General features: G+C 61.4%; 1 protein-coding gene across 1 annotated transcript in view; it reads right to left on the bottom strand.

Moving 5' to 3' along the window:
• PFKL (phosphofructokinase, liver type) overlaps nucleotides 1–14,940 on the bottom strand; it is a 28,404-nt gene extending 13,464 nt beyond the window's left edge. Inside the window, exons 1-7 of the mRNA XM_070366809.1 lie at nucleotides 14,778–14,940; nucleotides 9,423–9,496; nucleotides 7,327–7,404; nucleotides 2,822–3,011; nucleotides 2,003–2,168; nucleotides 1,364–1,408; nucleotides 998–1,106 (exon numbers count right to left, since the gene is read on the bottom strand). Coding sequence (XP_070222910.1) covers nucleotides 998–1,106; nucleotides 1,364–1,408; nucleotides 2,003–2,168; nucleotides 2,822–3,011; nucleotides 7,327–7,404; nucleotides 9,423–9,496; nucleotides 14,778–14,862 — 747 coding nt within the window. The 5' untranslated portion in view covers nucleotides 14,863–14,940. The remainder of the gene's footprint in view (nucleotides 1–997; nucleotides 1,107–1,363; nucleotides 1,409–2,002; nucleotides 2,169–2,821; nucleotides 3,012–7,326; nucleotides 7,405–9,422; nucleotides 9,497–14,777) is intronic.
• Between the last annotated feature and the right edge of the window lie 1,048 nt (nucleotides 14,941–15,988).

Raw genomic sequence — 15,988 nt, 5'->3', positions numbered from 1 at the left:
CACTTCCAGGAAGACCAGCCCCCAGTTCTCAGCAAGTAGGTCAAAAGCAAGGCTAAGGTCAGCCAGGGACCATCACCCTCAGAGCGGTGCTCCACCCATTGAGGCTACGTGGCCACTCGGGGGTACAAGGACTCCAGCCAAGGAGAGGACACAGGCCTCTGGCCGGCCTCGCTGCCAGGCTCAGTTCAGTCCCACCCTTGCCTTCCCTGGGTAAGGTTCCAGAAGGCAGTCATGACCCTCAGCCCCGCCCACTGTCCTGGGCAGCAGGGACACAAAGCCCTGGGTGGTGGGGGTGGCGGGCAGGGGCGGAGCATTCACCAGTGGATGGGAGTGAGGCCACCTCCTTGGTCACATGGGGAGAGGGACACGCAGGAAGCATTGGGCTTGGCTCTGACCGCCCCCAGGATGCCGGAACAGCAGGCCCAGCCCCAGGCAGCCTCCACGCTCGTCCTGCCCTTGGGCCAGTTTGCAGAGGACATTATGGGTGGACACAGCCTGTTAGGGTCCCAGACTGGGCCTGAGCGTGAACTTGGGAGCACAGTCTCAGGGGCTCCCCGGCTTCGAACCCAGACCACAGCCCCTGAGCACCACCTCATGGAAGGGTACCTCCCACCCCTATCCTAGCCCTCCTGTCCACCACTGAGCCCTGGCCTAGCCAAGTGGCCAGTTTATTCCAGTTGGCGGCTTTGGGGATCCCTACCTAGGCCGGAGAATCTGCCTGTTCTGTGCCAGAGGCCGCAACTTCATCTTGAGGGGCCAGAGAGCTGCGTCTGGGCGCCCTGGCTCAGGTGCCCCGCTCACCCCTCCTGGATGAGCCTCAGCCCTGCTGCTCCCACCCCCACGAGCCCCTGCCGCACGCCCCTGTGCACCTACTTCACAAGGCCATCCCCCCAACTCAGGCTCAGCAGTCAGGGCCCCCAGGAAGCCAGCTTGACTGTGTCCCTGCTCCTGCCGTGCTCACAGCAGGGACCCTGGGAGAAGACCCTCAGCCGCTCACCTCGCCGAGCCGCTCACACATGAAGTTCTCCCAGCCGTCCTCAGGGGGCGCCTCAGGGATGAACAGCCAGTCGGCCCCCGAGGCCAGGGCAGACACCAGGGCCAGGTACCTGCAAGGGCAGGAGGGGGTGGGGCTGCAGTGGGTGGACCCCCACCCAGCACCCCAGACCCTGAGCCCAGGGTTACAGAGCAGGTACAGCTCTGAGCGGCAGCCAGCCCCAGAGTCAGGGCTCCCAGTCCCCACCCCGGCTCTCACACCCAGAAAGTCAAGGGAGCACCCGCCATGGGCGGGGCACCGAGGAGGTCCCGCGTCCTACCCCAGCTCCCCAGGAGCCCCGGGCCCCCGCTGACCGGGACCGCCCCTTACCCACAGTGCCGTCCCATCACCTCCAGCACGAAGGTCCTCTGGTGGCTGTGGACACAGAGAGGACAGCAGGCATCAGTGCCAAGGCCCCCAGAGCAGCCTGGACTCCTGTGTCCCGCCACCCACAGCCCCAGCTCAGCCAAGAGCACGCCTGGGGGACACAGAGGGCGCGGGGGCAGCCCAAGGACAGGCAGCCTTTGTCCTTCCCAGGGCGGCCAAGTCTCTGCACTAGGAGTCACCTCTGTTGGGCTCACACCCGGTGTCAGACAGGTTTTCACTGATCTTCTGTTCCTGAGGCTAAAGGCCATTTGCCTGGCCTGGGCTTGGCTGTCTTAGCTAGCAGCTGAGGACCCCTGCGGGATGCACCATCGCCCAGGGCCACAGGAGCCCTGTATGAGCCGTGGCCCACCCAGGGCTCAAGGGAACCTGGCAGGGTAGGGACCAGACCCAAAGGCCTTTTTGCTCACCCCACTGTTAATCTCCCTCCAACTGGGGGCTGAGGGCAGCCAGCACAGACCCCTAGGGATGGAATCACACTGACAAGCTGTTGACTCTGCAGAGCGGCCACCTCAGCCCCTGGCTGGGGGACGGGATCCTGAGCTTGCTTGCTGGGTGGCCTGGCCGGGTGGAGGCCTCACTAACCTCTGGGCAGTGGTGGTGATGGCGTCGATGACTTCCATGATGCGGTGCAGCGCCGAGTCTGTGCCGATGGTCATGTCGGTGCCGCAGAAGTCATTGTCGATGGAGCCCACCAGCCCCGCGATGTTCAGGTGTGAATAGGTCTGAGCCGTGCCCTCTGAGATCTTGCCTGGGAAGAAGGGGCCAGTCCGGCTGCAGCCTCCGTGCCTCTACCCAGCTCCCGTGGCCACAACATGGGGCTCAGACCCTGATCCCTATCACCTCCCTCAGCCCACCCGCAGTGCAACCTGATCAGGCCCTCAGGCTCGGCTTCCCCTTCCCCAGGTCCTGCAGCAGGGGTCCCAAGTGTGGAGAGGGGAGCAGTGGCTGGACCACTAGAATCGAATACAGACTCATCCCCTACCCAGAGACCCCCAGGGAAATCCTGGAGTGTGCACCCCTCACCTCCACGTCCCCATGAGTGGCACAGAACCAAGGGAGCTCCAATAGGCCACTTTCCAATCGGGGATCCCCAGGACTTTACATCTTATGTTACCAGATTTTAACTATCATGCTTCTGCCAACTAGGACAAGCCCATAACCAACATCCAGGAACGAATCCCGCAGCGCAGGTAGGGCAGCCTGGGAACTGCCGTCTAGCCCCAGGAGGCCTCACTACTGGCCAAACTCGGAGCATCAGGTGAGCACCTCCCACCCTGGCCCGCACCTCCTGGAGCGCCCAGGCCCCTCCTCCCGGCCAGCAGCCAGGCGGCCTCTCACCTCCTCTGGTCCTGCCCACTCCCTGCCCTCGAGCTGCTGTGTCCGGGCTGGGCCGCAACCCACCTTCGCTCACCAGCTCCTCCAGGAGGCTGCCCCACTCGCTGCGGAAGATGTTGGCCCCAGTGAGGCTGCCGTCCCCGCCGATGACGCACAGGTTGGTGATGCCGCGCTGGACCAGGTTGTAGGCGGCCGCCCGGCGCCCCTCCCGCGTGGTGAAGGCCTTGCAGCGGGCGCTGCCGATGACGGTGCCGCCCTGCGTGGAGGAGGGGAAGCCTGAGCCAATGGGGCATGGCAGAAGCCTGGGCACTGGGCAGGGGAACTGGGGACCCCAAAGAACTAAGAGGGCTGAGGCCAGGGGCTCCTCAGAAGCCTGGGCAGGTGTCCCCTGCTCCCTGGCATGTCTCCTCATGTGTGCGAGGAGGAGACTGTCCACACCAGGCTCAGGGAGCTCGACAAGGCAAGGGGTGAGCAGGCTCTGAGATCTGTAAGGTGCACACAGATACACACGTGTGCACGCGCACACACACGCACACGTGCACCATGCACACGCACATGCATGTACTCTGGTGGATACGTGGGGAGCCAACACAGGGACCTGCCTGGGCAGCTCACGCCAGCATCCACGTGGCCCCTCCCTGCTCAGCCTCGGCCAGTGTCCCACGAGAACACCTGTGGATCCCCTGCTCTCAGCCAGGTGGAGAGGACAATGTGCCCGGGCCACGCCATGCTGCTCCCAAGACCAGGAGGCTGGTTTCAGACTTCACGGAAAATGCGAGTCAGAGCTGCCCCTGGCCTAGCCTGCTCCCTCCCGGAGCCCCTCCAGCTCCTCCGGCCCCTCTTGCCCCCTTCCCCTTGCTCCTGCCCCCCCACCCCCTGTGCTCTGTGCCGCTCCTCACTCCTCCCCAAACACCAGCTCCTCCCACATCCTTAGTGCCCACCTTTCATGCAGCTTCACTTCCCAGCTAACACTTGGCCTAACACCCCTTCCCTGGGTGCTCTCTCAGGACAGAAGGATGGCCACCCTCACACACAGGGTCGGAGCAGAGCGACAGCTGGACCCAGGCCTGAGGCAGGACGGCTGTCCTTCTTGGACCCCTGGGGTGGAGGACGAGGTATCCAGGCTGCCGCAGCCCCACCCATGACGGGGTCAGGGAGCACGGCTCCAGAGCAGGGGAACAGGGGACGGGGTCTGACGAGGCCCAAGAACAGGGCTCGTCTGTGCCCTGCGGGACCCACCAGGCCTCGATAAACCGGCTAGTTCCCAAGGGTGCCTATAGAGCACAGTGCCCTGGGAATGTCCACCCTGGGCAGGAGGGGTGGGTAGCACCTCAGGGTTGGCCGTGCCTGGATGACCCTGGGTAAGGCCCATCACCACTGCTCTGCTGACCCATGTGTGGCTCGTGATGACAACAGATCACTTCAGTAAGCAGGTGTCAGCTGGTGGCTCAGGACACAGAGGTGACAGGCGCCCCACAAAGGTCCCTGCTCTTGGGAGGACTAGGGTCTCCCCATAGACCCCTGGTTCAAAGACCTCCTTGCCTAGGAATCCCTGACCCCAGGGGGGCGTTGAGCTGCTCAACCCCCACCCTCACTAAGTAGGATGATAAAGGGGAAGGCGGGGGAGGCGCCGAGAGGCTGAGGCCGCGCAGGCCCCCTCCAGGGGGCCCTCTTCAGCCCGCAGCTGGAAGCTGAGACATCTGGGGCCTTCCCAGCCCTGTGATCTCTGAAACCCACCACCTCCCACCCCCGTGACCCCAAGGCGACTGGATGGCATAGTCAGCCTGGAGCCAATCCCCTGAGGGATGGTGTGTAGCCTGTGTCCCTAAGTGTGCATGCCCCCTGTGTGTGTCTGTCTCTGTGTGTCTATGTGTCTGTGTGTATCTGATATGTGCATCTGTGTATCCCTCTGTGTGTCCCTCTGTGTGTCTCTGTGTGTGTCTGTCTCTGTGTGTGTCTGTGTGTCTCTCGGTGCGTCTCTGTATCTCTGTGTGTATCTGATGTGTGCACCCGTGCATCCCTCTGTGTGTGGCTGTGTGTCTCTGTGTGTGTCTGTGTGTGTGCACCTGTGTATCCCCCTGTGTGTCCCTCTGTGTGTCTCTGTGTGTGTCTGTCTCTGTGTGTGTCTGTGCATCCCCCTATGTGTGGCTGTGTGTCTCTGTGTGTGTCTGTGTGTGTGCACCTGTGTATCCCCCTGTGTGTCCCTCTGTGTGTCTCTGTGTGTGTCTGTCTCTGTGTGTGTCTGTGCGTCTCTCTGTGCGTTTCTGTATCTCTGTGTGTATCTGATGTGTGCACCCGTGCATCTCCCTGTGAGTGGCTGTGTGTCTCTGTGTGTGTCTCTGTGTGTGTCTGTGTGTGTGCACCTGTGTATCCCCCTGTGTGTCTCTCTGTGTGTCTCTGTGTTTGTCTGTCTCTGTGTGTGTCTGTCTCTGTGTGTGTCTGTGCGTCTCTCTGTGCGTCTCTGTGTCTCTGTGTGTATCTGATGTGTGCACCCGTGCATCCCTCTGTGTGTGGCTGTGTGTCTCTGTGTGTGTCTGTGTGTGTGCACCCGTGCATCTCCCTGTGAGTGGCTGGGTGTCTCTGTGTGTGTCTGTCTCTGTGTGTGTCTGTGCATCCCCCTATGTGTGGCTGTGTGTCTCTGTGTGTGTCTGTGTGTGTGCACCTGTGTATCCCCCTGTGTGTCCCTCTGTGTGTCTCTCTGTGTGTGGCTGTGTGTCTCTCTGTGTGTCTCTGTATGTGTCTGTCTCTGTGTGTGTCTGTGTGTCTCTGTGCATCTGTGTGTGTATCTGATATGTGCATCTGTGTATCCCTCTGTGTGTCCCTCTGTGTGTCTCTGTGTGTGTCTGTCTCTGTGTGTGTCTGTGTGTCTCTCGGTGCGTCTCTGTATCTCTGTGTGTATCTGATGTGTGCACCCGTGCATCCCTCTGTGTGTGGCTGTGTGTCTCTGTGTGTGTCTGTGTGTGTGTGTGCTGTGTATCCCCTGTGTGTCCCTCTGTGTGTCTCTGTGTTTGTCTGTCTCTGTGTGTCTGTCATCCCCCTATGTGTGGCTGTGTGTCTGTGTGTGTCTGTGTGTGTGTGTGTGTGTATCCCCCTGTGTGTCCCTCTGTGTGTCTCTGTGTGTGTCTGTCTCTGTGTGTGTCTGTGCATCCCCCTATGTGTGGCTGTGTGTCTCTGTGTGTGTCTGTGTGTGTGCACCTGTGTATCCCCCTGTGTGTCCCTCTGTGTGTCTCTGTGTGTGTCTGTCTCTGTGTGTGTCTGTGTATCTCTCTGTGCATTTCTGTATCTCTGTGTGTATCTGATGTGTGTGCTGTGTGTCTCCCTGTGTGGCTGTGTGTCTCTGTGTGTGTCTGTCTCTGTGTGTGTCTGTGTCTCATCCCCTGTGTGTGGCTGTCTGTCTCTGTGTGTGTCTCTGTGTGTGTCTGTGTGTGTCTCTGTGTGTGTCTCCCTCTGTGTGTCTCTGTGTGTCTCTGTGTTTGTCTGTCTCTGTGTGTGTGTGTCTCTGTGTGTGTCTGTGCATCCTCTGTGTGCCTCTCTGTGTGTCTCTGTGTGTATCTGATGTGTGCACCTGTGCATCCCCCCTGTGTGTGGCTGTGTGTCTCTGTGTGTGTCTGTCTGTGTGTGTGTCCCGTGCATCTCCCTGTGTGGCTGTGTGTCTCTGTGTGTGTCTGTGTCTGTGTGTGTCTGTCCCCCCCGTGTGTGTCCTGTGTGTCTCTGTGTGTGTCTGTCTCTGTGTGTGTCTGTGTCTCTGTGTGTGTCTGTGTGTGTCTGTGTGTCTGTGTGTGTGTGTATCCCTCCCCTGTGTGTCCCTCTGTGTGTCTCTGTGTGTATCTGTCTCTGTGTGTGTCTGTGTGTCTCTCTGTGCGTCTCTGTATCTCTGTGTGTATCTGATGTGTGCACCCGTGCATCTCCCTGTGAGTGGCTGTGTGTCTCTGTGTGTGTCTGTCTCTGTGTGTGTCTGTGCATCCCCCTGTGTGTGGCTGTGTGTCTCTGTGTGTGTCTCTGTGTGTGTCTGTGTGTGTGCACCTGTGTATCCCCCTGTGTGTCTCTCTGTGTGTCTCTGTGTTTGTCTGTCTCTGTGTGTGTCTGTCTCTGTGTGTGTCTGTGCGTCTCTCTGTGCGTCTCTGTGTCTCTGTGTGTATCTGATGTGTGCACCCGTGCATCCCTCTGTGTGTGGCTGTGTGTCTGTGTGTGTCTGTGTGTGTGCACCCGTGCATCTCCCTGTGAGTGGCTGTGTGTCTCTGTGTGTGTCTGTGCATCCCCCTGTGTGTGGCTGTGTGTCTCTGTGTGTGTCTGTGTGTGTGCACCTGCGTATTCCCGTGTGTCCCTCTGTGTGCTCACGTGCCTGTGTGTGTCTGTCTCGTGTGTCTGTCTGTCCCTCTTTGCGTCCCTCTATGTGTCTAAGTGTCTGTGTCTCTGTGTGTGTCTGACATGTGCACCTGTGTAACCCTTGTGTGTGTCACTGCCTGTGTCTGTGTGTGTGCATCTGTGTACCCTCTTGTTGTTCCTCCATGTGCCCGTGTGCATGTCCCAGCACGCACACGCGCTCACAGCAGGGAGGGTCCCAGGCTCACCAACTGGATGATGTTGGAGACGCTCAGCCAGTTGGCCTGCTTGATGTTCTCGCCGCCCTCCACGAGGCCTTCATAGCCCTGAAAGTGAGAGGACAGGCGTGAGATGGGTGCCCATGGCTGCAGAGAACATTGCCCACGGGAGCAAGACGCATGGAACCTCGGCCAAAAACCCATCTGGCAGGAAGCAGGCCCAGGGGTCCTGAGTGCAGAGGCCCCTCCACTCCCAGGGCCTTGGGGGACAAAGCTGGGGTTGGCTGGAATCAGGGGTGTCGGGGGAGAGGCCTGGCACCCAGAGAGTCTCCCAGAGCACCCTCTGCAGGGCCTGCAGGATGGTGTATTACAGAGCACGACTCGCTCGGCAAAGTGCCCCTGTCACAGGCACACCTTCTGACGAGTGTCCATGAGCTGCACCTGGGTCATATACCTGGGTCGGAACCAGAACCAGTCAGTGTCCTGTGGCCCCTCTGCCCTGCCAGGACCCTCTCCTCCAGAGGTGCCCACTGCTGTGCCTCCTGGGGCACCAGCGAGATTCAGAAATGACAGGCACAGCATCCACTCTGTCTGGCCTCCCTCTCTCAGCTGGGTGACTGTGCGGCCCCACAGGACCACGTGAGGCTGTGACTGCTCACTGCTGTGTGGGAGTCCCCCGAGCAGGCCCAGTGTATGATCTGTTCACCGTTCGTGGACCTCCGGAGGGATCCGGTTTGGGAATATTGGACATAATGCTGCGAAGAACACGTTTGCGTCACTGGGTGTGTGGCCAGCCTCTGACGGCACTGCTACCCAGCACCCCACGTGCTGTGGCACCTCGTCCGTCAGCAACACGGACAGGGCGGGCCTCCGGGCACCTCTCCCCCAGTGCCAGGCCGTGCTGGTCTCCACCCTGGTGGCAGCATGTGGCCCCTCAGGTGGGTTCTCCCCTGAGCGCCGCTGACAAACCCGCTGAAGAACCCTGTTATTTCCCATAAGCCACTGGCCGCCTGGACAGCCGGCCCTTCTCATCAGCAGGAGCTCTATACAGTCTGGACCAGGCCACGTGCTTTCACAAATGGTGAGAAGACAAAGCACCACCAAGCGCCATGTATACAACCTCCAGGAGCCTGGCCTTGGACCCACCCCACCTGATCAGAGACGACTTGTCCACAAAACTCGGCCACTCCTTGAAGAATCTCACCCTGCTCTTTGGAAGGTTCTAGACTATTATCGGGGCGTGGGTCCCACCCACCCGGCTCCTGAGGCCACGGGTCCCTGAGGCCCTGAGGAGATGGCTCCCCAGACATGACCAAAGACTGAGGACTCTGGCCATCTGAGCCTGGTCTGAGGGTCTGGATCCCGCAGGAGGGAGGGGCCTGCAGAAGTGTCTGCCCATGTGTCCATTCAGATGGCCCCGTACAGCCAAGGCTGGGAAGTCATGCCTGACCTGGGTCAGGGTGAAGGGACAGGGACGCAGACATGCCCAAGGTGGGAGGAGGAAGCTCTGGGGAAAGCAGAGCAGGCCGGGGTTCCTGCATTCTAGTAAAGAGTGAAAACAAAGTAACACAGTTCACAGGGTGTGAGGGAATTCCAGGGCCGCCCACATGTGTCTGTGTCTATGTATCTGCTGCAAGTCTGAAACAAGGATTTAGGGGGATAGGAATGGGGAGGGTGGAACAAAGGGCAGCCCCAGCTTCTGCAGAACAAAGCAGAACAATGATTCTCTGTTGCTTTGCACAGGGAGGCTGTTTGCTAGAGTGACTCAAGCTCAGGTTAGGCGAGGAGGGTGCAGGAGGGCTGGGGGTCAGAGGACGGTGGGCTGACGTCCTGGCCTCAGAAGAGGACCACAGCTTCATGCCCTCCTCTCTCTCAAAGGACACACCCGCGCCCAAGAACCCAGCCTGAAGGCAGGCTCCACCCCACAGCTCAGAGCCAGGGCCCCGCCCCATCCACTGTGCTGACCAGCCCCTCTCTGGGCCTGGCCCTCAGGCTGAACAAGGACCAGTCACCCTGACAGAACAGGGTCCCGCATCCCTCCTCCCCTCCCCTCCCCCAGTGTTCCCCGGCCGCCAGAGCACAGGGCCCACCCACCAGAGTCTGGGGCGAGGACCCCTGCACCTTACCTCGTAGATGAGGAAGACCTTGGCCCCCACGTAAATGCCCATACGAGTCACGGCTCTGACAGCGGCATTCATGCCTGCGAGGGGTCAGGGAGACGCCTATCAGTGGAAACACAGAGTGTGGGGGAACCCCGGACCACCCCTCCCCGCATCTCAGGGAGCCCAGCCAAGGGTCTGAGTCCAGCCCAGGGTGAACCGCTAAGGTTGTTTCAGCTTCGCATCTGGAAACATGCCACCCCCAGAGTTACACCGGGAAGGCCCCCACCAGGCCAACTCCTGAGCCTGCACTCCTGACCCTGCACGGGCACCTGCAGACCAGCCACATCCTTTCCGGCCGCATCCTCGCCCAGTGCTCACCTGCAGCCTCTGCTGCTCGGCACAGCCCTCTCCCTGGACCTCAAGGCTCTGACCTGGGGGCATCCCAGCAGGTTGGGGACTTGGCCCCAAGATGAAAGAGGGGCTGGCGGGACGCAGGAGACAACCGCCTTTCAAACTCTCCGTCATCCTCTGCCAGTGTCTCAGACCACCACATGGAGCTCCGTGCCTGTGGCCCTGGGGCCATGAGGCCCATAGGGGCCTCCGTGAGCCAGGAGAGGGGGCAGTGCCCCCGAGAGTCAAGGTCTGGCTATTGGAGGTCCGGAGGCCTCAGGCAGTGTAGCTGACTCGGCTGACGCCCCTGCCCCCAACCTGCACTGCACGCCAGGGCCACCAGGCTCGGCGGATCACCTGTCTTCCCTGTCCCCTAGCCCCAACCTCCCAGTCTCCCATCCCCCCACCCCGGTCTACAGCAGCTACCCTGCAGCACAGACTTCGTGGAAAGACAGATGTTCACGGGGAGGAGGAGCAGACAGCTTGTAGGAAATGCTCAGAGGATCTCAGAGGAACGCCAGTTCCCTTCCCTCACGGACAGTCCTGAGACTGAGACCCACAGAAGGCAAAGGGGTCCCTGAGGTCGCTGTGGGGGATCATCGAGTCCCTAAGGTCCCTCCATGGAAGACGCTCACGTGCTCCTGGGGTCTCATATACAGTCAGGCTCACTAGCACGACTTGAGGGAGCCCCCGAGAGGCTCGAGCACCAGCAGTGGCCCCAGGCGGTGGCCCTGCTGCTGCCTGAGGGTGGGACGCGGCCCTGCCCAGGGAGCAGGCCTCCAAGTGGCCCGGTGGCAGGGCTGCAGCTGTTGCAGGCCTGGACAGGTCAGGTCAGGTACCGGGTCCGTGGCCCTGTGCAGGCACCCAGGGAGGGCCCAGCCCGCACGCTGACTGCCACCTGGCAGGTAGCCAGGGCTGGGGCACATGGACGGCTGAGGGGCTCTGCGCTCGGGGCTCAGGAGCAGGAGCCTGCAATCAGTGGCTGTAGGCATTTTGCCTCAAACCTTCTTACCCGTCACAAAAGATGTCAGCATTAGGAACAGGCGGGGTGGCCCCACATCCTTGGAGAGGAAGAAAATTGGCCAGTCACCTGCCCTGGGTTCCAGCCTGTGACACTGGGTCCGGGGACCAGGTCACAGAGGTAATGCTGGGTCTGACCCCAGGACCACCCCTATTCCCCCAGCCTTCTTCCTGGTGGTCCTGGCTCAGAGCACATCCACATCCCATGATCTGTCCCTAGGCTGTGAAAGCTTTTCCCTGGAAAGGCGGGGCACCAGCTGGAAGTGACCAAGGGCCCAGGAGCCCTGCCCTCCCGGCCCAAGAGCTGGTGGAGGGGCAGTGCCCATCAGCTTGGGAATCCCATGGGAGGACCGTGAGGCTTAGACAACATACAGTACCTCAGGAAGAGCCTGGTGGGCAAAGCCTGCCCCAGTGGGGGCTCATGGCACTGGGCTCCGAGGAGGTCAGCACAAAGGTCACTCTCCAGACGGGAAGCTGGGGTCCCAGAGGGAGGGCGGGGGACTGCTGGGACCCCAGCTGGTGCGGGCAGTGCCTGGAGACACCTTAGAACCCCCACCTTGGGCACAGCAGGCTGCCCCATCCCCACCCAGCTTCTGCTCTCTGACGACCGGAGGGACTCCCTAGGCAGGGGTGCCTGGACATCACAGCCAGCAGGGCACAGAGGCCAGGCGGCCCTGAACCAGCCACATTCAGAGCTTACACACCTGCCTTTATCAAGAGAACTCCATTTCTAAAGAAACCATAACTCGCATGTTCCTGTAATGTATGGAAGTGGGGTTATAGTCACTGAAGTTAGCAATAGGAGCCCAGGGAGCGTAGCCGCCCCCACCCACACACACACCCAGGCTGCTCCAGGAACTGGATCTGAAGGCCAACAGTCCTGCTGCTGGAGGTCAAGGGCTTCGAGCTGTGGGGCTGGTGGAGAGGGGGAGGGAGATGAGACAGCTGCAAAGCTGCCCCTCCTGGCCCCCAGCAGGCCCTAGGTCCTGCAGAAGCGCCTGCCCACCTCTGGGGCCTTGGCCAGCCCAGGCTTTCCACTCTCAGATATCTGCCTCCCTGGTCACCCCCGCTGGGGTGAGCCCACTGTGATCTCACTGCAGGCTCAAGGTCCAAGCCCCACCTCTGGTGGCAGGAGGGAGACCAGCAGTTCTGGATCGGGGCTGGGGTGAGGGCAGTGGCTGGAAACCAGGTCACCACCCAACTCAGAGGTTATGGTCATCTCCCTAGCCAGCCTGGTGGGCTTATCTGCAGCCGCAGGGACTGCAAAGGTCCCCATTCTTAGAGTGCTGTACTCAGTCTTGCAGAGGAGAACAAATGACCATATTACAGGAAAACTCTTGACTCTTCGAATGGGATCGTGCCAGCTGCCATGGAGACAGAGGCCTAAGGGTGTGGGCTTCCCTGTAAACCTCACAGTAAGCTGCCTTCCTAAGAGGGCCTTTTTAATTGCCCTTTAAGCTGCTTTTCTTTCTCAAAATAAACCAAGGATGGCAGCCACGAGCCCCAGGGTCAGAGAAGTGAGGAGGAGAGCAGCTGCATCCATTGATGAGCCAGCCCTGGACCCTTGCTCGACCTTCCACCCTAACCTCCCCCACCCTCCGCCCTAGAGTGGGCCAGGGAGACTGCTACCGATCACTTCCTGTTGAAGGAAATGGACACCAACCAAAGTGATGTCAGAGGTGAAAGCACCTGTTCCGAAGGTGATTTTTCATCATAATTAGCTTCCAGAAAAACAAAATGTACAAGAAAGAGGTGATCTGATCCTGGGGAACACGGGGCCCAGCAGATGCATGTTTATTCATCAGTCGATGTGAGGATACGGAGCTGGACTGGACAGCTGAGGGAAACTGAGGCCCCAGGATCAGGCTCGGGTCAAGTCATAGAGCTGGTCAAGGCTGGCTTCCCATCACAAGGCTGGCCTCCATTCACCCCAAGAGCAGACTTAAGCGTCTGAGAGTCAAGTGCAGGTCAGGGTGGAGGCCCGCTCTCCACGTGGCTGTCAGCCCCACCACACACGGGAGGGCATGTGGGGAGGGCCAAGCGGCACCATCAGGCCCCCAGAGGTCAGCCTCTGTTTGGAAGGCAGTGGTGGGGGTCCCTGAGGGAAAACTGAGAAGCCATTGCCTAGAGCCAGTTCTCTGGAGCAGCGCTAGCGAGAAGGAGCAGCCTCAGGCGGACACCCATGGGCGGGCTCCCAGAACTTACAGAGCAGAAGGGCTCTGCCCCACAGACAGCCAGCTGGCCCACATCCTCCCCCAGGCATCAGCCTGAGCCCTAAATCAGGGAAGTCTGCGGAAACCTCTCTCACAGCCTCAACCATAAAACCATGTCACAGCCAGGCGTCTAGGAGAGTGAGGACAGGGCATGAGGTGAGGGGCCGACGGTCAGCCCAGCCAGAGGCGCACGGGCAGCTACACTCCAGGGCATTCAGGAAGCACTCCCCGTTCCGTGTGGGGCACCAGGGCTGGACTGGCCAAGAGGAGACCTTCAGTCAACAGGCTTTGCCCTCAGCTGGCCTGCCTGCCCGGGCCAGCAGCACCTTTGCTGCCAGGGTCCTTTCCGTCCAGCCCCTTATCCTATTTTGTCTGTGCAGCCACTGAGCTCAGCTCCCCTGCTTAAGTGTATCTCATTTATCCTCCCCAGCCCTCCCTGCAGTGCCGCTGTCACCACGGTGCAACAGGAGCCTGGGTGGAGACCCCCTGCACCCGCACCAGACCTCACAAAGGGTCCAGCCCTCTGGTGATGTGTCTGCCCTCCACACACCTGGCCCTTCCCGTGGTCCAATCTCACAGGATGATGCTTCCCCAAGACCACCCTCCAAGCCCACTCTCCTCCTGCCCGGCCCCGGCCCACCAGCCTTGCTCTAAGAGGGCTCCAGGTGCCACTGCCCAGCAATAGGCAACCGCTCTGGCCACGCAGGGCTGCAGACGTGTAGCAGAGCACACTGCCTGCCACCAGTTCAGAAACGGAGGGCTCAGCCAAACCCGTGGGAGGTCTATGCAGGCGGGGGTGCAGACAGCCGCTGACCCCTCTGCCAACCTGGTCTGGTTCCCTCATGAAAGGCCCCTCCTCCATGCTCTCCCCTGCGTCTGAGGGGGGAACCAGTAGTCAGGGGTCTGAGGCAGAGACAAATTAAGCGTCTAGACTTTCTGATCCGGAAGGAGGCACACCAGGCTCACTGTGCAGCCTGAGGGTGCTGGCTCCATCCCTCCCGCTTCCTGGGCTACTTAAAGTCTCTCCCAGGGTTCAAGGTGTGTGGTGTGGCCATGTGGCCAAGCCCCACAGGTGTGACACTAGCCATCCCAAGCCATTGGTCCTGGAGAGCAGTGGTCAGGACAGGACCAGGGTGCCAGGACGGGGCTGCCAAGACAGGCCCCCAGGAAGGGCAATAGCCTGGCTCTGCCAGGTCCTGGCTGCGGGACGCTGGGCAGTCCCCCAGGAAGACCATCGTCTTAGATACGCGGCGTTGAGGACAGGCCTGCACTAAAGAAATGCCCCAGACCCGCCCTGAAGGTGGTGTTTGGGGGAAGCGCTGAGCCCTCGGGTCGTGTTTCAGAACCAGGAAGAGACTGGTTCTCCAGGCCTGCGGTGACTGCCCTGCCCTCGGCGGCCTCCGCTCAGCGTACATTCCAGGAAATAGGGCTTCTAACACACGTGAACGGGAAGGGGTGCCGGGACCGCCTGGAGCGGAGAGAGCCGGGAGAGCTCCGGGTCGCCGGCCACAGCCGGCCGCGCAGACACGCCCCCGGGGGCGGGGGCAGGCGGGTGGGGCGCAGATGCCGTGGTGGGCGGCACGTACGCGGGTACCCGGCGCGCCGGGGAGGATCCAGGACAGGGACGGGGACCTGGGCCGGGAGGACCTGCCGACCGCGCGCCGCAGATCCGGGCCGAGGGTGGCGGGCACGCCGCAGGGACCCGGGGACAGCAGAACCCCCGCCCGCCAGCGACCCGCCGCGCGCCCGCGCCCACCTTGCGCATCACCGCCACTGGTCAGCACGCCGATGGCCTTGCCGGCCCCGGTGGTCCGCAGCTTCTCCAGATCCACGCTGGCCATGGTGGCGCCGACTCTGCCCCGCTCACTGTCCTGTCCCGCGCCGCCGCTGTCGCCGAGCCCGCCCCGCGCCCTGCGCTCCGCCCCGCGCCGTGTGAGGTCACCGCAGTCCACGCCGGGGGCGGCCGGGGAGGAGGGCGGGGCGGTCGAGGCGGGGGCGGGGCCGACGTGCCCGTGCGGATGTCTCCGGTCCCGGCGCGCACCGCACCATCCCCCGCTCCCCCACCCCACCCCACCCCGCTCCTGGGCGGAGGGACCGGCGTCTTTTCAGATCAAGTTTTAAACCTGTTCAGTCTGACACGGAGCGCGTTTATTGAGGGGGGCGGACGGTGGCCGTCCAGATCTGTTGGTCACCACCTGCGGCAAAGCTGGTCTAGCACGTTGACCGGACCTGAGGGAAGCCCCACGTGTCCTTTTGCTAATCGCTGCCTGCCCTGCTTCTCACAGGAATTTGTAATTCTGGGCGCCCGTCTGTTTCAAGTTTGTTCATTGCAGGAGTCAAGAGAGTCCTACCCCGCCTAAGGGCACGCCCCCACTTGGAGGGGAGCAAGACTAAGGCACGAAGAATTAAGAGGAAAACCGGCCAGCGTTCATTCGTTCACCTATCCGGTTACAGGAAATGTTAGCTGGACCCTTGGAAACCTTGCACCCCAGGCAGCACTTTCATGGGTCAGGACAGCGGGAGCCACGAAGCCCCTCCCCTGGTCCAGCTCTTCCCCCCAGGGTGGGGATCCAGCCAGTCACCAGAACAGACTGGACCCCTGCCCTCAGGAGGCCAGGTCACTGGTCTTGAACTGGCCCAGACTGGTTGTCCGCACCCCCAGATCCTGGCCCATCAACCACGGGGACACCTGAGGCTCCCACCACAAGCCTTGTCTGCCTGCTCCAGGCTCATGGTCTGTGGGCCCAGGTCACACAGGTGCTGAACATGAGGTACCGAGTTGGAAAGAGAGGTGGGGAGGGGCCTCTGCCTGGGAAGGTGGGGGGGCACTGCCCTGGAGAGGTGTGGGGGGTCTGCCCCAGAAGGTGGGAGGCATGCCCCTGGAGATGAGGGGGTCACTGCCCCAGGGAGGTGGAGAGGGCACTACTCCAGAAGGTGGAGGGGGGCACTGGGGAGCACTGCCCTGGG

The sequence above is a fragment of the Bos mutus genome, unplaced genomic scaffold (genome assembly GCF_027580195.1).
Source record: "Bos mutus isolate GX-2022 unplaced genomic scaffold, NWIPB_WYAK_1.1 CTG214, whole genome shotgun sequence".
Taxonomy (NCBI): Eukaryota; Metazoa; Chordata; class Mammalia; order Artiodactyla; family Bovidae; genus Bos; species Bos mutus.
Note: the sequence above shows the minus strand (reverse complement) of the source record. Positions and strands in the feature narration are given on the sequence as shown.